The 22,169-nt window shown below is 42.8% G+C and overlaps 7 protein-coding genes across 12 annotated transcripts; 4 read left to right on the top strand and 3 right to left on the bottom strand.

Moving 5' to 3' along the window:
- Positions 1 to 595: 595 nt before the first annotated feature.
- On the bottom strand, positions 596 to 21,486 carry LOC139102029 (MYG1 exonuclease). 6 transcript variants are annotated; one of them, XR_011545653.1, is made up of 8 exons: positions 21,354 to 21,480; positions 21,067 to 21,294; positions 20,870 to 20,965; positions 20,430 to 20,666; positions 20,153 to 20,354; positions 19,709 to 20,073; positions 15,458 to 15,717; positions 596 to 1,115 (listed from the first exon to the last, which is right to left on the bottom strand). XR_011545653.1 is itself a non-coding variant. In XM_070655645.1 (7 exons), exons 2-6 carry the CDS (start codon positions 21,288 to 21,290, stop codon positions 19,711 to 19,713), a joined length of 1,122 nt encoding a protein of 373 aa, XP_070511746.1. In that variant the 5' UTR covers positions 21,291 to 21,294; positions 21,354 to 21,480; the 3' UTR covers positions 15,293 to 15,717; positions 19,709 to 19,710. The 6 variants fall into 6 exon arrangements, 5 of the variants coding, with proteins under 5 accessions (XP_070511746.1, XP_070511749.1, XP_070511750.1 ...); XM_070655645.1 differs by lacking the exon at positions 596 to 1,115 and having other exon boundaries at positions 15,293 to 15,717; XM_070655648.1 differs by lacking the exon at positions 596 to 1,115 and having other exon boundaries at positions 15,294 to 15,717; positions 19,830 to 20,073.
- On the top strand, positions 1,074 to 2,163 carry LOC139102051 (cuticle protein 18.7-like). The gene is made up of 2 exons (XM_070655681.1): positions 1,074 to 1,154; positions 1,461 to 2,163. The coding sequence occupies exons 1-2, from the start codon at positions 1,143 to 1,145 to the stop codon at positions 1,935 to 1,937; spliced, it is 489 nt and encodes a 162-aa protein (XP_070511782.1). The 5' UTR covers positions 1,074 to 1,142; the 3' UTR covers positions 1,938 to 2,163.
- Positions 3,391 to 6,358, top strand: LOC139102037 (uncharacterized). The gene is made up of 3 exons (XM_070655662.1): positions 3,391 to 4,806; positions 5,093 to 5,711; positions 6,084 to 6,358. Exons 1-3 carry the CDS (start codon positions 4,795 to 4,797, stop codon positions 6,272 to 6,274), a joined length of 822 nt encoding a protein of 273 aa, XP_070511763.1. The 5' UTR covers positions 3,391 to 4,794; the 3' UTR covers positions 6,275 to 6,358.
- Positions 9,000 to 11,358, bottom strand: LOC139102052 (cuticle protein 5). Its single transcript, XM_070655682.1, has 3 exons — positions 10,479 to 11,358; positions 9,886 to 10,127; positions 9,000 to 9,549 (listed from the first exon to the last, which is right to left on the bottom strand). The coding sequence occupies exons 1-3, from the start codon at positions 10,491 to 10,493 to the stop codon at positions 9,330 to 9,332; spliced, it is 477 nt and encodes a 158-aa protein (XP_070511783.1). The 5' UTR covers positions 10,494 to 11,358; the 3' UTR covers positions 9,000 to 9,329.
- Positions 11,489 to 14,206, bottom strand: LOC139102049 (cuticle protein 2-like). The gene is made up of 2 exons (XM_070655680.1): positions 12,769 to 14,206; positions 11,489 to 12,404 (listed from the first exon to the last, which is right to left on the bottom strand). Exons 1-2 carry the CDS (start codon positions 12,778 to 12,780, stop codon positions 11,922 to 11,924), a joined length of 495 nt encoding a protein of 164 aa, XP_070511781.1. The 5' UTR covers positions 12,781 to 14,206; the 3' UTR covers positions 11,489 to 11,921.
- LOC139102196 (cuticle protein 2-like) lies at positions 14,056 to 14,843 on the top strand. Its single transcript, XM_070655930.1, has 3 exons — positions 14,056 to 14,067; positions 14,214 to 14,507; positions 14,646 to 14,843. Exons 1-3 carry the CDS (start codon positions 14,056 to 14,058, stop codon positions 14,841 to 14,843), a joined length of 504 nt encoding a protein of 167 aa, XP_070512031.1.
- On the top strand, positions 18,322 to 19,666 carry LOC139102048 (cuticle protein 18.7). The gene is made up of 3 exons (XM_070655679.1): positions 18,322 to 18,404; positions 18,569 to 18,886; positions 19,171 to 19,666. Exons 1-3 carry the CDS (start codon positions 18,393 to 18,395, stop codon positions 19,357 to 19,359), a joined length of 519 nt encoding a protein of 172 aa, XP_070511780.1. The 5' UTR covers positions 18,322 to 18,392; the 3' UTR covers positions 19,360 to 19,666.
- Positions 21,487 to 22,169: the final 683 nt, after the last annotated feature.

Genomic DNA, 22,169 nt, shown 5'->3' with positions numbered 1-22,169 from the left:
ACGTAATATAGGGCGATCGCGTGGGAGGGCCGCGAAGGGAGAGATCTCGGTGCGAAAAGCTGTGGTACGGTCCGCTGCTTCCGCGCACAGGTAAGATAAGCCCGTTTGTAAAACGAGAGCTTACACCGGATTAAAAAAAAGAAAATGAAGAGGGAGGACGCAACGATGACGGGGACGACGAGATGAAACGGAGAGGGATTTCCTTTCCGTTTCTTTCTTACGAGGCCGGGAAGACACCCGATCCCGTTCCCATTTCTCTGCCAGATCGGCCGTGATCTAAAAGGCTGCACTACGCTGAAGGCTACGACGGTCGCGTAATCGGACTCTAAAGCGAGCTTGTCGTTTCAGCTCGATTAGGATGCCTACCTACTTGCATGCCTGTCGCGTTACTTAATCCCTGATTGATCCGCCGAAAATAAATCAGTCGATCCATTTGCATTGCATTTCTTAATTTTTTTTTCTTCTTTTTTTATTGAGCCTACTGTACTTATTGACTTTCAGGAGATACATATACATATTTTGTTGAGTAATCTTAAGTAACAAAATTAAAATAAACAGCTTCATGTAAATTTAATTAATTACGTAAAATACGTACGTGTAACATTTTTAATAATTGTACTTAAAACCGTTTCGTAATTAATTAACGAGATGTAGAATTTTTTCTTCATCGAAAAAAAAATCCTGTCCCCGCGAGACAAAGAGTGAAATGCGTCGGTGTTTTAATTTAAAATAAAACAGAAAAAATTTATCTGTGACAAATTGGCGACGCTAGAAAAAAAAAGAAGTCAGCGAGCGCGACGAATTGGTAGATCGATCGTTTTTCAAGCAGATTTTATTAATCGCGTGAGAAGGGGAACCGATTTAGACAGGCGCCACGAGGGCCGACAGAGCTAACGAGATTCACGATTGCGAACGGAACTGAGATGACGAACGTCGTCAATGTCAGATACATATATTAGGCACTGGAATTTACCTTGCGATGGGATACATCCTGGTAGCGGCGCTTGGTCCGCTACAAAATCTCTTTTACTCCCGGGGTATATAAAGCCGCGGACAGGGTAGTGCCCAACATATTAACCAAGCACCTTGGCGAGTACTGATCTTGATCGGCAGCGCTAAAAAGCAAAATCATATCGTTCAACATGAAAGTATTGGTGAGTATCAATAAAAAAAAAAAGAAAAAAAAATCTGGTGTTCCAGTAGCGATTGTTACAAATGACGACTACTGTAATTCTATTATTACATAATATTTCTCAATCATACACTGCATTTATACGTGAGTTTTACATTCTTATTTCTAGAAATTATAAATTAATTCAACGTGCTTTTTAAATCTGTATACTTCTTTTTATTTGTTGTTAAAATATTATTAAAATATAAATTAATAGAAAAAAAGGTGAGCTATTTAGAGTTAATCGGATTAACGTGACTTTTAAATTTAATTAACATATTCTTTTCAGATTGTTTTCTCCGCCGTTCTGGCTTGCAGCCTCGCTGCTTCGCCGCTGTTGTTCGCCAAGTTGGTACCCGGTGCACCGATCGGTCTGGACGGCCGGGTGGTGGACACCCCGGAAGTCGCTCTGGCCAAGGCCGAGCACGCGGCCGCTCACGTCAACGAGAAGATTAATTTGGCTGCGGAAGCCGTCAGATCGGCCGATCAGCACGTGCTCGCTTACGTCGCACCGTCCGATGCGGCCGTAGTTGAGAGCGCGGAACTGGTGCAACCGGTCGCGGTAGCAGCGAAACTGGTCCCCGGTGCTCCAATCGGACCAGACGGCCGTGTTGTCGACACACCGGAAGTGGCCCTCGCCAAGGCAGAACACGCGGCGGCTCACGTCAACGAGAAGCTCGGTCACGAGGCTTTGAGATCGGTTTACCATGAACCGGTGGTCGTTCTGGATCGCAGCGCGCCTCTCGTTCACTACTACTATCATTGACACATTACGTGCACGCTCAGGAGTAAATAACCCTGGACCACCGGCTGATTTACCTCGATCACCTTCTTGTTTTTACAGAACAGCCTGCAGAATTTTTTTTTTTTATATTTTAAATTTTTATATTGTTACAGAGTTAATATTGTTATGATCCAGTAGTGAATATAAAAATGATTTCTTTAATAATTTTCAACAAAAAACGGAAATACATTGCTACAAATTTTGGAAATGCAGGTAGTTATTTATTTCGCGCGCACCACCATGACTTTCTCGACCGAGCTGTAATACCATGCTGGTTGAAACGATAGGGTTAAAATATCAAAAGCGTATAATTAGACGTTGAAGTATTTATTACGACAAGTTTGTTGATTTTTTTAAATGTAATCGATACATTTAAATAAATCGATACCCATGATACTTATACGAGGCTCGTCGAAGTGATAAAGTAGCGCTATTAAAAAGAATCCCGGTCCCGGAAAACGTTTTCCAGTTTGCACCGCGACAAGGCACCTTATTATAAATAATAATTCAATCTCGAGTGCAATCGTTTCGAAACGTGTCTTTTACAATTTAAAAAACGAAGCTGTTGACCATGAAAGTCACTGTTAAAACACCCGCCGTTCGTAAACCTATCGTTAAGTCTCATCATTGTGTTTCAATTGCAGTTTTGCGAATTGATTTCGACGTAATGCGCTACGGCAGCCCGAGTCTTCAATCAACCCTGCGTTCAATTACGATCGGCAGACTATAATTTTGTGATCTCCATAAGCTCCTTCTGATTCACGACTAGCTCGTCGATTGAAATGGAAAAATCAAATCGCTCGGCCGTCGGCTAACACGAAAGACAAGTCGCGCCGCAAAGAGCGACTTTTGTAATCCCACATCTCGTCGAGATACGCCTAATTCCGCCGATGATAATGCCACGCTCGTCCACGACGACAATAGAAGGCACTCTTGCGCCAGGATCTCTCGGCCGTTTCTCTCGCGCAGTTGACTTTTTAGGTCAACATCCGCGGTTTTAGGCGTCGAACGTAACAGAGCAGCCGAAGCGTGGGCTCGCAATCAACGAGTGCTCTCGTGAGCGCATTGCCGGGAAAGAGAAGCCAAGAACCGCCCGCTTTCTCGTATTACATACACGTGATTATCATGATTACGTTCCGCGATACCTCGCGGTTTCACCGAATCGCGGGCGGCTTGCGGAGATTTGCCCAATCCGAGATAGTGAAAAAAAATTTCCCCCTTCGGTGCACGCTGCGCCCATTTACTCCGGAATGTTTTTGCGTCTCGCGGGATAGAGCAAAGGTGAGATTGACATTGAGCACGGCGAATAGTCGTACGCTGTCGCTTTCATATCGTATCGGCACGCCACGCTCGACGAGCGAGCGGCTCAGGGGTGGTCAATAGATCACCCGTCGATTCGATCGTACATAGCGATGAAGATCAATAAGCCACGATAGCGGAGCAAGAGGCAAGGAAAGGCGCGGTCACGTATGATGACAGCAATGCGTTACCTTGCTGGTTCGCATTTATATCGGCCCGCACTTTGCAACGTGGGATTGTCAAAGGTGTTCCACGCGACATATGCGTGAACGCCACATCCGTTTAATACACATTCGACGGAGGTATCGTGCGCACATTTCTTCGCGCGAGCTTCGGAGATCTTCAATGAATAAAATTTTTGTAACTGCGTGTCGTAATTACAGCGACAAAGATTTTTTTTTTATTATTAAAAAGAAAAATTAATAAATAACTCTATGCATTGGAATGATTAGATTTAAAAATGCAATTTAATTTAAACGTTTATTAAAAATTGATAATATTACCTCACGGTCAAAGTTATTAATTTAATTGCAGTTTAATGAAGCGCAATTCTATCGCGCCGCGTATTTTCCCAGGAATTAATATCGACGAGTGAATATAATTAATGTTGCAATTTTAGGAACAATTAGTAACGAGATTGTGCACGACAAATATGCTTGAGAAATTAGTTTTCGGTTACAATGGAAACGCAACTTTTGTGTAGATTTCCCACGCGGGTCACGGAGGTCCGCGTGCACCGTAAATGCATTACGAGCAAATACCGCTTTGCACTGCGAGAATGCATTTTTAATCCAGCACGTCCTTCGGCTTCGAGTCCTTCGTTTGCTCAGGGTTGGTGAGTCGTTTAACGTCGATACACGCCTTTGTTGTTTCTCAGCGGGTCCCTTCTATCATGACACGGCGACATAATTTAATCAGAATCACGTGTGAATAAAAAATAAAATAAAATAAAATAAATCTATACGCCTCTTTGTAAGAACATTGATATAAGTTTAATTAATTAATAATTGAATCTATTAATTGTTGGGGAAAATTTTAAGGCTTTACAAGTGGCGATCGGTTTGAAATTCGGACAAATAAAAATTCCTTCCGCGAATAGTCGATGCTCGTTGAGACGTAATCAAGTGGATCATTAGCAAACTGATACACTTCCGCTCGTGAAAAGCAGAGTGGCGTTCAAATGTCAAGGACGCCTTTGACGAAAGACAAAGAGAAATAGAGCGCGGGAGAAAGAGAGAAAGGTATGATAATACCTTCCCTTTTCCGATCGTTCCAACAAACTTCCTGGGCCACCGGGTTAGCCGATCACCTCTGGCTCCCTCCAGATCGCCCGGCTATCAGATTCACGTGGGAGGGGACGGACGAACGCGACTATAAATGGTAGCAACCGGCCGTTCTCCAAGAACACAAAACACCGAACCGACGCCCGGCCTGGGTCTCTCACTCTTGGGAGCGAGCATTGACAGACGTAGCAAGCGTACTTTATATCGGGCAGAAGGTGTGTGGGAGCACAGCGAAGGATACACGCCCCTAGATCGTCATGAGAGGCCTGGTGAGTGATCCCGGGACAAAGGAAAGTGAAAGGTTTTGGGGTAGGTCGAAAGAAATCGCGATAAATACCGATCGGGATCGCGCAACAAGATGATCCCGATAAGATCAATTGCTTATTGGTAACTTTTCACGACTAAATTCAATCGCTTCAATCAAACTTTCCGCGAGAGTTCGCGGATAACGTTTTCGTAAAAGCAACGTACAGAATAGAGAATATAATTATTTCATGAATTTAAAAAAAAATATATATATTTTTTTTTATTTTAATTATTCTTATTTTCTATTAGATTTTCTTGTTCGCCACGGCGGTGACCTGTAGAGCCGCGTACGTCGGTTCATCCCCGTACGCAAACCCTCTGGTCCATCAGCGGCCGAACTACGCTCCACCTGCTCCGGTCGGCGAGGACGGCAACGTCATCGACACCCCGGAAGTGGCTCAGGCGAAGGCCGCTCATTTTGCCGAATTTGCCAGGGCCGCAGCCCGCGCGGCTCAAAGCGAGAAGAACCAGCCGCACTTCTCCGATTACAATCCGCAGATTTCGTCGCCCGCGTACAGCTTCTCGGGCGTCCAGCCGACCGCGGTGCCTTATCTGAGACAGGCCAGCTACCAGCAACCAACCCCGATCTACCAGACGACTAACCATGTATCGGCGCCCAACTACGCCTCGGTGAATTACCAGCAACCCCAGCAGTACAACGCACGGGCTAATTTTGTAGGGCAAAAGAGCTTCGCGCTGCCGGCGAAGACCGCCAGCTTCGTACCAGCACCATTAGCCGAGGACGGAACGGTCTTGGACACACCGGAAGTGGCGGCCCTAAAAGCGTCCAGGCTAGCCGAACTCGCCGAAGCAGAAGCCCGGGCTTACAAGCACGCGAGCGAGCATCCGAATGAAGACCACGGTCAAGGTGAGCCGAGCAGAACTCGAAGAGACCGACGATCCGCTGCGTGGGTCGCGGCACAAATCGCTGACACAAGGCGAGAATGAGAAACACGTTTCGAAGCCTGCTCGCGGCGACGCGATATAAAGTACAAGACGCAAAAGTTTGATAGATTGACAGGAAAATTGCGGGAAAAATTAACGAAGAGTTTAAAAGATCAAAGTGCATGATTACTTGATCATAGCCTCTGTACATTTTTTTTAAATCTTTTTATCTAAATTAATAAAAAGAATGTTAACGATAAATTACTGAAAAATATAATTTTTTTAAATTTTAATTTTAATTTTAATTTTAATTTTGATTTTGATTTTAATTTTAATTAATTTGTATTTGTTTTAGCTTACGCTGGATCGCCGGCTGGTCCCGCTCCTATCAGTTTCAGTCCTAATCTAGGGCCTTACGGTGCCTCGAGGACATTCTCAGGATCCTCGTTCACAGGAACTCAGCCTTACACCACGCAGCAAGTGTTTGATCCGTCAGGTTTTCAACCGCATCATTTTCAGTCTCAACATTTGTTAGGAGCCTTTTGAACCTAGCGGATCGCGGTGGGTTAACATGTTCCGGTATTTGTACATATTCTAGATGAATAAATAATTGTTTTCCTTTCCTACGAATTTATTCCTGTTTTTCTGTTTTTTTTTATATATTTTTTTAATTTTTTCGCGACGCTCATTGCAATCCAATCGCTTGTACGTCACTTCGTTAAAGTGTTTCGAAAATTGTGATATATAAAACCTGCTGAAAAAAATCTGAGAACAACTCGTTTGTTCTGACTTTCATTTCTTTCACTATTTTCAATATTATTCCACGATTAGAAATTTATTTAAATATTTTACTTCTGCATCTACGTATGCTAATTATGAAAATAAGAGTACAAGTTGGTTATTATTATTCACGAACGAATTATAGGTATAAAATATTTTGTGATCCTAATGATTGCAAAATAACATGGTAAAAAATATTTCTCGTTGTCAAATAGGTAATTAAACTTTAATAAAATCTTTATTCACGTGCTGGCTTATTTTTTATCTCTCTTTTTCTCTTTTCTCGATCTTGCATCTAACGGAATTTAAATAAAACTAAATGTACTCCATATTTTCTACGCTGACTCATGGCATTGCATTTATATTAAATTATTAATATTTATCATTTTGACACGCGCGAAGGAAAAGAGCTCGCAAAAGATCGCGATCCGGAATTTCTCGTACAAGAAATCGCGGTACGTGGCGCAACTCTTGTGTCTTAATCTCGAGATAGAAATCGGAAGAGCAAGAAGAGAGCGATCCGATCGTCGTGGGACGTCGATTAGGAAAGTTTTGCATTTTGCGGGACAATATCGTAACGATCGTCTTGCACGATTACGGCACGCAATTTTTACGTAAGAAAAATCGTGACACTTTTCGTGTAAAAAGAGGCGTAACGTTCCGCGGAGGTCTAATCGGTGTCGCAGAATTTGCGCAGCGCCCACACTAGATTTACGGGAAAATACGCGATTATTATAATATTTCTTTTTTTCTTTTTTTGCGCGTCGCACGTTTCTCAGGAAGACACTCGTACGATGTTTACGACATTGTTCTCTAATGGCGATTTAATTCTGGGAACTAAGAAATATCATGTAAATCCTATTGAAACGTAGTCATCTCGCGTTACGGTTGTGGATGGTTGCCACATAGGTCACCCAGTGTACGAAAGACGTGAGAAGAAACGAGCGAGGGAGCGGAATAATAGCTTCTCGTTCCTCGAGAACGATCCCGAGCACATCGTGATTCGGAATACCTCGCGGCGAAAAGGTCAGGAATCGTAACTCGCAACTGATGCAGAATACGCTACGAGGTATCCGATCGTAAAGCGGGCATCGGGGAAATCTTTTTCTTTTTTTTCTCGACGGACAGCCGAGACTAGTCTGGATAAAATGTCTGGAATGGGAGTCAAAGGTGACGCTATCGGTGCGAGTTGACGGGCCCGCAGCTTTGGAGAACCTTCCCGCAGCCGAGGCGTTTTCCCGCGAAGATAAAATTAATAAAATAAAATAAAAAATTTGATTCCGCTCGCAATAAAGCGCTGCGATCTCACCACCCACTCTTATCCACGCGCAATTTGAACTGACCGCGATGTAAAGATACAGGATCAAACGATACGCCCACCAGAGAGAAGCTAAAAATTCCGTGAGCGAGCGCGGAGATCGGCGGATGCTGCGTAAAATATCGGCGGCCACCGTTCGCGACCGTGGCTGTGGTGGTTCATTACGTGCACTGGGGATTACGTATTACGAGGCCCCGTTTTGTAGCGATTTGCGCAACAATCGCCGAGCTGCTCCGGCCGAGTTCTTCCGTCTCACGTTACCGCGCTGGATCGGCGTCGTTTATAACGAGGACAAGATCAAATAATTCTTCTCCCTTGCTCTGCTCTACTGACCTCAAAGGGAATTAATTCGTCGGTTTATCACTCTGCCGTAAAGAGAAATTGCAAAACAATAGAAGGAGAAATATTCGTAATATATTAAATACGGTTCAAATCGACAAATAATTAAAAAAAGAAGAAAAAAAAAAAGAAATTACGAATTATTAATGAAATTGGGCACTTTTCGGTTTCTTAACAGAAACTTTCGCAAGCTGACTTCGTTCGAATGCACGTTGCGTTGACGCGTCGCGGATGGTTGAGTAGAAAACATCGTGCAGAACGAGTTGAGACAACGAACGCACGTCCTAGCGTTAAAGATTAACTAATAGATCTGTTAGTCGCTTGACGTCGATTAGCGACAGGAAGTGAAAATTCGATTGCGACGAGAAGCGGTGAGGAAACCGGTTTTCTGTAATAGCGAGACGGTGTGAGGCGGTTATCCTGCGTGGTCCTAGACGGCTCGTGCCATTAGCAAGGACGCGATTAATCGTGCTTAACGAGGTATGCAACAACGGGGTTCAACAGATAGCGATCTCCCGTGTCGCGTACTCTCGCGAGACCAGCGTCTGGGTAACGGTAGCGCAGCGATAGCATCAAATGCTGTAGGCACCAATAACCCCGTGAATGAAAAACCGATTCTTTTCATTCAGAGAAGTGCCGGAATTAATGACGCGTTCGAAAATGCTTTTGACATACAAGTTTTTAAATTACATTCTTAGATACGTGAAGATTTATATGTATTTAAGAAATTAAACCTTAGCTTTCTTTAAATTCTTAAATTAAAAAACGAGTGGATGAAAGGATGTTGAACGAACCGTGCGCAAAGGTGCACGAAATAGTTACTTTCTTACAGTATTGCTATTCAATATGCATATATATATTTTTTTTTTTTTCCCATATACACCGGAAGTATGAATACGCGCTATCGCGCGTATAAATAAGACGAGGCTCGACGCGGAAAATATAGACAGGAAGATCGTTGGGTGGACACGACCGGATGATCGCGAGAGGAATAATAGCGTTTGTTCGAACGAGAGAGGTAGTTAGTAATATAGTCTTCCAATTTTTGAGGTAGCTGGGAAGTATGTCGAGGATCAGGAATGCAATCGATTTCTCGCCGGGATCGACGACGTTCGCCGAACGAGTGGGAGCGCGTTCTGACCCGATCATCTTCTGGGTGTCGTGTTAATAGTAGCTGCTGGCCGGGCCGTCCCAGGCGGGATTGTAAGCACCATTATCCCAGGATGGATCGTAGGACGGATTGTAGGCGCCAACTGGATCGCCCGGACCGATCGGCACGCGCCGTGCTTCCGCATTGTAGAGAGAGAAATGTACGGCCTTGGCTTGCTGAACCTCGGGCGTGTCGACTACGCGGCCGTCCGGACCTAGCGGGGCCGGTGGTCCACTACAACGCGACATTTAGACGATAAGATAATAGATTTAATTAGACTGGCTAAGCGAGAAGAATCTGTTAAAAGCAAAAAACGTTGTATCTCGAGAGGAATACTCCTTACGTGGAGAAAAATTTACACCAAGAATTACCATGGTGTCGCAATAATTGTGAACCATTAAGAAGTCATAAGATTATATACTGTGGATGCTTGAACTTATAGTTATAAGCGATTCTTAGTGTAAAAGTTTTTTCCCCTCTTTGTTAATTCGAATTTAATTGCGTTCAACTTTACAAGTTTACGAAGACACCTTAGAAGAGTATTTAAAAACGCATTTTTACGAGACAAACCTGTAATGCGAGAGGTAGTTTCTGGGAGCGTATCCGCTGGGTCCAGCGTAAGGGCTTGGTCCCAGGCCCTTCGGCGCGCGTGCGTTAGCCTCCGCTAAAGCGCTCAAGTGAGCAGCTTTCAGCTGAGCGACTTCCGGTGTATCTACTACACGACCGTCGGGTCCTAACGGTGCTGGAGAAGCATGGGACCCGTACCACTGCGGTGCCGCCAAAGTGGCACTCGACATTGCAAAGAATAAGATCTGCGATGTAACAAAGTCTTATCATTCGATCTACACGATTTTTTATTATTCCTAATTAATATTTGTTCAAGATCTATAAGGAGCAAAATTAAAAAAAAAAAAAAAAAAACATTTTTAAGACGGAAAATGAAAGCTAACGACATTAATTATAAATGAATAAACTCAGAAACGAGCTACATGAGCGACTGTAGGTTGGCTAATTCGTGACTTTATTCGAGCAAGGCTCGAATAATGAGACTCAGAAAGCAGAATAATATTAATTTTCCAAGAGAGTCAAGTGTTAATCACCGAAGTGATAAACGCGAGAAATCGGAAGTTCCATATTTCGCTTTTCCCTTCGAGCATACTCACAGCGTGTCCGATCATCGTAGCGATCACACCCTGCGGATGTTCCAGAGGTATCCCGTCACCCTCGGATATCTCGGCGAGATACTGCGCGGCTGTGCGTTTAGATCCGTATTACAATAGCCATCAACTCGCGTGGCGCAATTTATAGGGGTACGAGTGTCTACCAGCGGGCGTCCTGCCACCCGTGCCCCCGCCTGGTCCCGCTTGGATCACGGGGTAATAACCACACCCAGGAAAAGCGTTCTCCTTAAGTGCCATGCCCCGTAACATTTACGCCGTGCGTTAACAATGGCACCCGTGTCCTCGTGTCGCGAAGAAAAATTCGTCCCGGCTATGCCGCGCAACTATGCGGTGCGTTCAAGTCGTTTAGCTTTCACCGAAATGGTACCGAATGCGACTTATCGTCGTCGCGGCTTCTTCAAACGTGGAAAATCAAATCAAGAAGTTACAGATCACCTCGCAAGGGATTAAAAATTAAATATACCTCGTCATTGGGACAAAAGCAGATATATGTGTACGTATGTATTTTATTTTTATTTTTTTTTTATTTCTGCAACATGAAAGCATTCGCGCGAATGTTGGAGAACCCCTCGGGAGACGAATTTTTAATAAATTTTTATTGCCGCTCTATTGGGGAGAAAAAATGTAACTGTCTGCGCGAGACTGATTTACGACTATATCTCACGTGCGCTTTTATCTTCGGTCCACGATCGCGCAACGAGTTACACCCACTATACTCCGCGATTTACGGAATTATTTATCCGCGTGTGTCATATCAATCACAATAGTATGTCACGGGATGGCGATAACAATAGTTGTTGAATTGCTAAAACGGAGACGGCGGTTTCGCAACCGGCCGGTTCATCGAGGCCCTTATTGGTACGTCCGATCCGAAAGGTATTGCGCGTTCGTCACCAACGCAATACTATCGCGTTTAGGCGTTTACTCGAGCTTGACGGAGTGGCAGTCGATCGTGAGTGATCGATACGCACGATCGCCATACCGGACTCTCGTGCCTTTGAATCGTAATTGAGCTCGAACACGTCGCTGGAACACTTCACCGCAGCACCGCGAGAGAGAAAAGAAATTCCTTGCACTCTAACCGCGCGAAATAAAAAGAAGCATTTTGCACTCGCCGCGTAAGTTGTTCGACAGGCGCGGCGACGAAGGACGAAATTAATGATAAATCTAACGAGATACGCCGGAGAAGGTAGCCCATACTGCTGTTACTTAATCACACAATGGTATATTTTATTTTGTTATTTTAGTTTCGTTACATTTGTAGTGCGTATATAAAATATTTACGGTTTTTTGACCCGGAGATGATGCACGTTCGCCAACGCGAGCGAGGATGCGCTGGCACGGTCCTTGGGGCGACGTCGCTTTGCGTTATTAATGAAAGTAATGAATTAGTGGCCTTTCAGTACGTTCCTCGGGGCAAGTGGTTCAAAAGAATCCGCCGCCGTGCGGATAAGGGCTCTTGTACGAGAGATGGGCGACCTTCGACAGCTCTTCGGCGTGGGCGGCTAGATGCGCGGATTTGGCGTGGACCACTTCCGGGGTGTCTACCACACGGCCGTCGTGGCCGAGCGGCGCGGGCGGGCCGTGGTATTTACCGTGATAACCGGAGTAAACAGCGAAGCCACCGTCCCCGTATCCACCGTCGCCGCCCTTATACCCTCCGTCGCCACCCTCGTAGCCACCGATCCCGGGATATCCGTAATGCGCGGTCTTCGCAGCCTGCTCGGCGTACGCCGCAAAATGCGCCTTCTTTGCGTGTGCCACTTCCGGCGTGTCGACTACGCGACCGTCCTTAGCCAGAGGGGCTGGTGGTCCGTGATAATATCCACCGTGCAAGTCGTATACTTGCTGATGAGGCGCGAACCCTGGCAAAGCCAGCGTCGACATCAGGAAACACGACAGAACGATCTAAAAAGACGAGCGCGCGAGTGATTTAAGTCGATTCTTGAGAGGGAAAAAAAGAGGAAAATGTTGTGAAGCTGAATGATAGCGATGAAGATAATTATTTAAAATCACAGGGTGCGCGTTGCAAGATGAAAAGTGCGTCTTTTATACGTGAGAAAGTTTAATTTTGATTAATCGCGCACAGAATATTATTATTTATTTAAATTAAATACTTTTAGTGTAACGTATATATATATATATATTTTTTTTTTTAATTAAAGTTTGTATTATTATTAAAAAAAAAAAATATTACGTATATAAATAATATTGTTATTAATAAAAATATGTGAAAATGAAAAATATCAGGCCGAAATATCCGTCTACTTACAAGGGACTGCATTGTTGTGGCTCGCACACGTCTATCCGAGATCAGGCGAATCTCTGTCCGTCGATCAGGCTACGTAGACCTTATATACCGGCGAACAATACGAGCATTTAGTATAGATGTCTGTACTAAATAGCGTAAACGCGGAACGTTTTACAACACATGGGACCGCCTTTTTCATGTAATAAAAACGGGGTGGAGAGGTTTTTCTATTTCATTGATTTCGCTCGGAAGACGAAATGGAGACACACCAACGAGATTTTGTCCGGCAAAAAGGGACAAAGGAAAAAAAAAAAGATTCCAACGCAAAAAGAGAAAGAACGAAAGCGGAGAGAGAGAAGCGCAGAGAAAGAAGGAAAAAGAGTGGGAGACTGGAATGTCGGCAAGAACGTAATTATGATTGCGCCAAAACGCGAAGTGTTCTACGAGCGATGGTTGTACAATTGGCTTTAGTAAAAAGTGTCAGTGGCGATGGGAACGCTCGATCGATCCCGTATCTCGTCGATCCCGATTACTCGAGCGAACGCTCCGGGAAAAGATTCGCGATTGGAGCTTCGGCATAAATCAGAAAGGCTATCAAAGCAAACATTTAATCGAAAATCCTTCGACGTCGCGCTTATCGTAATAAATTTATTTAAATAAATTAAAAAAAAAAAGTAAGTTAAGCGACGTCGATTGCTGTTCGTGAGAAAAACGTATCCTTCGATATTCCTTATAAAATTGAATTACTTCTAACATTGACATTCCTCCGGCAATAATTAATGACTGGCGTACGATAAAATACAGGTCTGCGCGGCGGTAATATCCGTAACGTGATCTGCAATTTGTTATTTTGTTAAGGCCTGCTGGAAACTCCGGCACGTAACAGCGCTCCGTCTAATTGCTTAATGAGCCGTCGCGGTTCACTTTAAGAGCAGTAAGAGCACCGATTATAATTACATCAAATGTAATTACAGTAAATTAAATGTATCTAATCTTTTGTTGCGAAGTCATTAATCATTACTATTGTTATTAAATTGCTGACATAATTATCTATTAGATCGCAGTTAATGCGGCATTTGTGTGCCTGCGTAATATAGTCTCGCACCACTGATGCGAGAATATCGAGAACTGTACAATTTTGACACTTTCGTGAAAATCGGAACGATCGGTGCGAATATTAGCCGAACAGAAACGATTGGTGGGGTGACGCTGTTAGGTAAGATTAAATCATCGATTGTATATAAACCGAGGAGTCCGCTCTCGACAGTTACAAATCGGTGACACTTTCGTTCCGAATCGAGCATGAAAATGAAGGCCTTGGTAAGTTAATTGTGCCAATTAAATTCAATAATTAATCCAGAAATATCGGATAGGTGTCCGAATAAATAAACGTGCGACGAAATCTGCGACAATAATCGCGACGATTAACGAAGATAGTTGCTCTATTTTTAAGATTGATTTTTTAGATCCTAATTACCACCGTTGCGACGGCTTTAAGTATGCCGACGCATTATCAGTATCATGGACCACCGGCACCCATAGGCCACGATGGTAGGGTCATGGACACCCCGGAAGTGGCACATGCCAAAGCAGCCCATCTCGCCGCCGTGGCAGAAGCTGCCGCAAGAATACCGCACAAGATGGCTTCCTATGCGGGAAATCAAAATTATCACGGATATAACGAGCCTGCATCGGTCGGCCATCGCACGTACCACGGCGATTACGAATATCACGGCCCGCCTGCCCCGTTAGATCACGACGTAAGATTTTTTTTAAGATATTTAATTCAAATGCAATAATTGAAAATTAATTTTTAAATTGCTGTAAAGGCGAACGACGCGTTTATTGAAAAATCACTCTTTTCGTTTCTTTTTTTATCGTTTCTTGTCGTTTTTCAGGGTCGCGTGGTGGACACGCCGGAAGTGGCCCGAGCGAGAGCCGCGCATTTGGCGGCCTACAATCATATTGCCTCCTCGACACCTGTCGCGTTCGATCATTCACAAGTTTACAAGCCGCCGGTTTATAGCCACGACGACTATTACGGTAACTCTCAGTTTCATGACGATGGTTCAATTAACGGTTACGACGATTACTAATTCTGTCGGCCGAAGAAACCTGGCGACGTGTCCGCTAATTGATTCCTCAGCAGTTAATTATTATTGATAGAATTAAAAAAAAAAAAAAAAAAAGAACAGATTAAACTGACGTTACCTTAACGTTGCACAATTGGAAAACGTGTTTATTTATACGGTACAGTAGTTTATTATATAATTCAAACATTCGAGTTTCGTGATATGATTTTTCAGCTTGCACAATCGGCTTGCAGGCTAAAACTCGCAAGATTCACGTATCGACTCATTATCTAACACGTGCGTTTGTTTGAAATGTACACATTTCCTTGTTACCTGATTTCTTATTTTGTTACAACAGTACGCTCTCAATAAAACTGTTTCTGTTGAAGCGCATGTTTCTTTAGTCGAGAATATACCTTCTACTAAGGATAATTTATTTATGACACATTTTATTTTGTTTTATTTCTTTTCTTTTTTTAATGGTTGGTGTTAAAAACAATTTTTTAAGCGATGGAACATTATAGTGTTATAATTTATGATCGCTAGGAGAAAAGACGAGATCTGAAGATATATTCTCTTAGTATCTCTTAGGCTATAAATAATCACTCGTTCAGAGTCAATGTATGTAATAGGCATACCTGTCAATATCCGCCTGCGGCCTCGCAGGTTGGTAAGCAGCACACCTCGTTGTCCTTTTGCGTTTCCAAATGAATCCGAGAGATATGATTGATCCGATCACTTAACTGCGTTCCGAGCGTGGAGCTGGATTCCAAATACGTCACAGTCAAATTCAATTCAAGGTGTGCGGCATTTCACACCCCTTTTGAGCCATTGGTTCCACATTTTACAACGCCGACATCCCTCAGCAATGCCGATAAATTCGCTCGCGATCCATTGACTAAAAGAAAAAAAAAACAAAAGAAAAAGAAAATTAATTATAAATATTTAAATAAAAGAAAATATATATTATCAATTTTATTAAATTCTGAAATTAATTAAAGTCGTATGTTTGTATTTCCTTCCTTCGCCGTCTTTCCAGCGCGTGTTTCTTTAATTCGATGAGATATAACGGGCTTTCTCTTTTTCGCTCTTTCATCAATTTGAAAGTGAATTTCCCCGCGATGAGGCAATTTTCCATGCACGCAAATCTTAGAATATCTTACATAATTACGCGCGTAATTATTTCGCGCGAGGAATCGCGGCGCGTCATAACAGCTCTTGCCCGATACATCTAATCAGTATTTAGAAATCGTTGCAAGATCGACGCCGCGGCCCACGCACACGCGAAGGAAAACGACAAATTGGCCAGGTTAATTGCTAATGTCGTTTAATAAGAATTTAAGGTCGGTACGATTATGGTCGTGCCGGCGCGCGTTTATGCTAATAGACAATAGGGTCGCCGGGCGTGCCGAGATTATCTCGAACTCCAAGGAAAAAAGGGCCTTCGTTTCTCCGCCGCTGCGTACATGTGCGTTAATAACGCGCCCACACGAGTACGTGGAAAATTATTCATTCAATTTTAGAATAATGTAAAAGTGAAAATTCTTCGTGTTAAAAGAAAATTAACGCAACGTTCCGAATAGCGGTCACGCGTTATTCGTTACGAAATCGCACGCGATTACGTATTATTGTATTTTTTTTATATTTTTCTTTCTTTCTTTTTTTTTTTTTTTTTTTGCGTGATGATAATTACATTTTAATTACGTATTTGAAGTATTAACATATTCGTTATGTACAGAGAGTATTCTGTAACGTATGAAATTCCCGTACGTTCAGCTCGAACATTTTTTTTAATTAGCATAAATGTTTAAACGTACTTTGAGTACGCATCTGTACCGCGGGCGGCTTTGCCGTCTCTCTGTGGAATTGACCTAGTTACAATCTCTCATTAATAATTAATTAACATATTTAAATCGATTTTCGTGATAATTAATTAGCCGCATTTATGCGCCTACAAATCATAAGGTTAACAATTCGCTATTATGTGCAAATGTATCGTAAAACTTGACCGTTGCTCAATGATATTACGTCGGTAGGACGCGTATAATGAATTAACGTAATGCTTACAAGGCGTTACAATCTACATTTCACATTTAATAAAATTGTAAATCACTCGAGTATCATCAAGAAGTGGTCCTGTAAGTTTACGAGTCAAGCTTCCCTTCCTTCCTTCCCTCCCCTCCCTACGAATAAAGATTTTAAAAGATACTTTCTTCGAAATATTTTAGAAACTAACGCGTTTTAATTTCACGGAGGAAGCTTTCGTTTCCGAGTGAAACGATAAGGATCTCTCGCCGAGATTTCTCGCGCCGCGAGATGCGCCGCCGAGTGCTTGGGTCTTGGGCGGCCGCGCGGCGAGATCGAGAGACAAAGGGAAAACTTCTTCGTCGGGAAGTTGGTCCTTGAGGAAATTTCCGAGCAAAAAGACGCGCTCGCACCTGCCGACGCTCTCAAAGAGCGATCTTTCCTGATCGCATCCAGGAAAAAGAGTCTCTCCCGATCTCGAGGACGCGGCGCCCGACCTTCGTTTCGGCTCGCTCTCTTTTTCTACGTCGCACCTCATACATTTTAATTGCGCCTGGTCCCCTACCTTTCCCTTCCACCTTTCGGAAGCTTTGATATCGGCAAGGACGGACGTTTATCCCGCACCTGAGAATATGAAGAAGTTATGCTAACGCGGCGAACGGAGATACATTTGATACGCAGCCTCGGTTTTATTTTATTTGATTTCTGTTTTTCGCATATAAAATATATCTGTCAATAAAGATTAAGACAAGTGCGATTATAAATGTTCCACATCTTGTCTTTACATCGTTTATTATAATTTTAAGTGGAGTCTTTTTGTTCGCGCGCTAACGTAAGTGCATCACACTTGAACAGCGGATATCGCAGCGATTAAAATTAAACGGGTCGTCGTTAAGTTGCGTGTAAGATCCAGGAGAGCTGGCGCATTTTTCTTTGTCTTAATTGCATCTCTTATCAGTCAAGTTTTATTTGATACACTATATAAATTCATGCACCTGCAAGATAATAGTCTTGCCCGTTGCGGTTACACGTCCATGAGAGGTACGCTTATTATCTATCATTTTCACGGTAATAAACGAGACTTTACGGCCGGAGTCACCTTCCGCGCATCTATTCAGCAAAAAGTAATTGACCCTTCGTGCAGTGAACCGCGTCAGACTTCCTGATAGGTCCGCCAGGCCTTTGGCGGTCATTCTCGATGATGATGATGGTGATGAGCGTGAAAAAGTGCCGGTGAACGAAGTCGGAAGACAGAGCTGGACTGACCTCGACGATGCGTCCACACGCATCTGAAGAAATCCGGGGAAGGTATCCCTCCCCAGGCAGATTCAGATGGTGGCAGGGTCTCATTAACGTAATGTCAATGTCAGCACTTTAAAGCATAATACTTGCTGCAGGGTGTGGTCCCCTCCTACAGGTTGACGACTCCCTACCAGGATTCACATATATAAAAGGAGATCTGAGCCTCGGGACGGTACGACATAGTAGTTGATACTTTAGGGCGAGTACTGGTGATCATCCAGCAGCGCTTGATTGCACTGATAAAACATGAGAGCTTTCGTGAGTACCGACGAGGGCTCCTCGCAAACTGGTCTTACGGGCGTAAATTTAATTGCGCTCAGTATTCCACGATTAAAATCGATTATCAGAAGCAAATTAATTCTTGTACAATTAAATTCAATTATTGATAACGCTGGAGATTTACAAATGGGTTTCTCTTGCAGATCGTTCTATCTACATTATGTGCCATTGCGGCTGCAACGCCGGCATATTCGACATATTCATTCGGCGTGCCGCTCGGATTAGATGGAAGAGTCTTGGATACGCCGGAGGTAGCACGGGCGAAAGCGGTGCATCTCGCCACTCAGGCTTACGAGGCCGCTAGAAATACGCTCGGATACAAATACCTGCCCTCCATTTATGCACCTGCAGTTTATGCACCTGCGATTACGTACGGCGCGCCCATCGGCACGGACGGTCGGGTGATAGACACACCTGAGGTCGCTCAGGCCAAGGCTGCCCATCTCGCCGCTCACGCCCAAGTACGACAATCTCGGTTTAGAGATGGTTGCGCAAACGGCAATAGCTATTCGTGACCGATATTCAACGTAGTGCTGCTCTTTATTATTAAAAGCCGAGAGCCATCGATACAACGTTGATTTACAACATAGAGATGTTATATAGATTCAGAAGTCGTGATTATTCGTATATCTCGTTTCGTATCGTTGTACCGCCGAAGCGTTTTGATAATATTAATTCATCTTTTGTAATTTCTTTGCGTTGCAACATGTCGACGAGTGTTCTAATCAAATGTTCTTTTACGCAGGAGATTGCCAAGACGGTCGGACTGGTTCCGTATGGTGCTCTGGCATATGCCACTTCGCCTGCGTTCTACACTTACAGTTACGCTCCACTTGGACCGGACGGTCGAGTAATCGACACTCCCGAAGTAGCTCAAGCTAAGGCTGCACATTTGGCTGCGCACGCTCAAGCAGCCGCCCGAAGCGCTGACTGACAAGTTAAGCAACCAAGTTAAGCATCGGACGCACGTATCGATAAAATCAAGCTATCTCTTCCTGATCGCAGACGCGCGGAGAAATTTGTGCCATGTTTTATGCATCTGATATGAGGAAACTGACAATAAACGAATCCTTTTTTTATTTCTAATATAAATATGTATACGCAGTTTAGTTCATCCCTGTTAAACATATTCAAAAATATATGACACTTTTAAAAATTAAATTACTTTTTTGTTTAAAAATGTGTAAATGTTCAATGATTGAAGTTTTTAAATAAAGTAAAATGTACACGAATAAAAAAAAGGGTATTCAATAATTATTAAAGAAATACTAAGTACGATCTACCGTCATTCTTGTTCACATTGCGCAGCCTTCCCGATCTCGAGCGCTTTCCGCGCCATGGCTACTGCACCGTCCTTGGTTTCGTTACCACCGATAAACCTTACGGAGTGTACAAATGTCGCACCTTTAATTCCACAGGCCTCTACGAGAGAATCGGTACGTAAACCGCCCCACGTTTTCGGAAGAAATATTCTGCACACGAAACTTCCTGCTGCTACTGGCATACATTGAACCCGATAAGCGTTGTCACTCTCAAAAATTGCGTACTTAATTGACGGCGATACGTTCATATCCTTTTCCAGTTGAAATAAATGTTCTTTCCATGGTATCGCTTGCGATAATACTATTATCTCCCCACTCGGATCGACCTTATAAGAACGTTTTACATCAAACGATATTCAAAAATAGATATATCCAACATTTAAAAAAAAGTTTTTTTTTTCTTACCTCGAAACGACTTTCTACAGCACGTCGTACGATATCTCTTGCCGGCAACCATACATTTTTTGTATATTGTACAAATTCTAAAAATTCTTCTAGAGTTAAAGCCATAGCTTTCTCAAATTGTTTCTCGATGTTAACATCCTTGCTGTTCCACTGAGGATTCAGTCTGCCTACGCGCGCGCATAAGTCAGTAACTATTCGATACCTGAAACAAATATCAGTGCAACAATTAGTTTTAAAGAAAAAGCATAAGTATGTTACAACACAAACACTCACTTACAATGGCTCTCCATCGTACATCGGCACGCCGTTATCTATACCGTCAATTTCTTTGATTAACGTATCGTAGATCTTCTTAAAAATTTCGTCAATGATTTTGTCCTCCGATATGTCCACAAGTAAATTCCTCAATATCTCATGACCAAAGTGACAGTAAATTAGTCCTGCACTGCTTAGTTTTATTGTCCAATCGTAGCCTGGTTTGTTCATAACGGTACTCACTGACTCTTTAAATTCCCTGAAACAAGAAAACAATTAGTAACAATGCAATAAAAATAAAATAATCCATTTTTAGCATATATATTTATGCCTGTGTTAAATAGCCCTTGAAGTTTATTGCCTGAAAATGAGTTGTAAAGAATTAACAAATTATAGTTTTATAGCTTCTGACTCATGAAATAAGCCGAGAAAATTTCACAGTAAAATAATATGTTATTTTACCTCATATGATGATCGTATCGATGTCTAGAAGGATCGTATTCTCCACCAACATCCACCACAATATCGCAGGTGTCTAAGATACTTTGATTTCGAGACCTAAAAATGTAATAGAATACCCATGGATTCTGTAACCCAATATTGCTTATTCATTTCGATATTATAATTTATTACGCCTCGTCTGAGTCGAGGATGATTACCTCACTATGGATGCATCCTTATACTGCGGCAGCAGTTTCAAAAGTGCACAGGCGAGAACTTCATCGCAGTGAAAAGTTCCGTCGTGCGTACCGATCTTCATCGTTGGCTTTTCGGACATTTTTCTTACAGATGCGTCAAATAAAAAAGCCTTTTGTCGTTGGAAAAGATCAAGGAATCTATCGGAGCACGTGAATCTCGATAACCGATTGAAAGCCTGGAACATTATGCTAAATTACGTGACTTAAAGCTATACCAAATAAATAATATTGCTGTTTAATACTCTTACCAGAAGCTCTTTTACGCGTAGAAATCCTTAAACTGAGCTTAACAACTTAATTATGCATAATATTATTAAAAGTGTTTATAACCTCATAATCAACTTCTCGCCGACTCCGACGCTGCCTCGACTGGCCTCGACTTGACAGTGGCGGTTCGTAACAACTTTCCTCGAAACTAAAAGAAAATTATATTATTTGATTAGTCCATATGGGCCAATAAATATCGAATGGCAACCATTACAAAAGAGGCGTAGCCACGGAATTGGCGGGAAGCAGGCTCCGTGTCACCAAACCGCGAAACTGCCGCGAAACTGCCGCGAAACTACCGCGAAACTGCCGCGAAACTGCCGCGAAACTGCTGCGAAATCCCGGGATTGACGAACTTGTCATCTTCGCCGCGATAATCCACCGTCATTTTTTCAGTCGTTCGTCTCTCGCGCGATAGTATTAATGATTAGTGATTGTAATTTATAAAAAAAAAAGCAGAGCAGTGTAATATAGTGTTGAGTGATTTTAAGTGCTACAAGATGAGGATAATCCAGATTACTGCCACAAAAGACAAGAAGGAAGGAAGGAAGGAAGGAAGGAAGGAAGGATGGACGGAAGAATGAAAGATAACCTGCCCTAGCTGGAAGATACAAATGTAAGTGAATTGGCAACACGCCATCAGTTCTAGTTCACTCATTTGTAATTATTAATATAATTAACCAACGTCCAAATCTAATAAACGCGAAGCGCGCGCTCTGCAATCTCTAGCAATGAATAAAATTATAATTTCATATAAAATAAATTTAATATACTATAAATATGTTTTATTAAAAAAA

This window comes from Cardiocondyla obscurior, linkage group LG04, assembly GCF_019399895.1.
Source record: "Cardiocondyla obscurior isolate alpha-2009 linkage group LG04, Cobs3.1, whole genome shotgun sequence".
Taxonomy (NCBI): domain Eukaryota; kingdom Metazoa; phylum Arthropoda; class Insecta; order Hymenoptera; family Formicidae; genus Cardiocondyla; species Cardiocondyla obscurior.
This window is presented reverse-complemented; position numbering and strand designations above follow the sequence as displayed.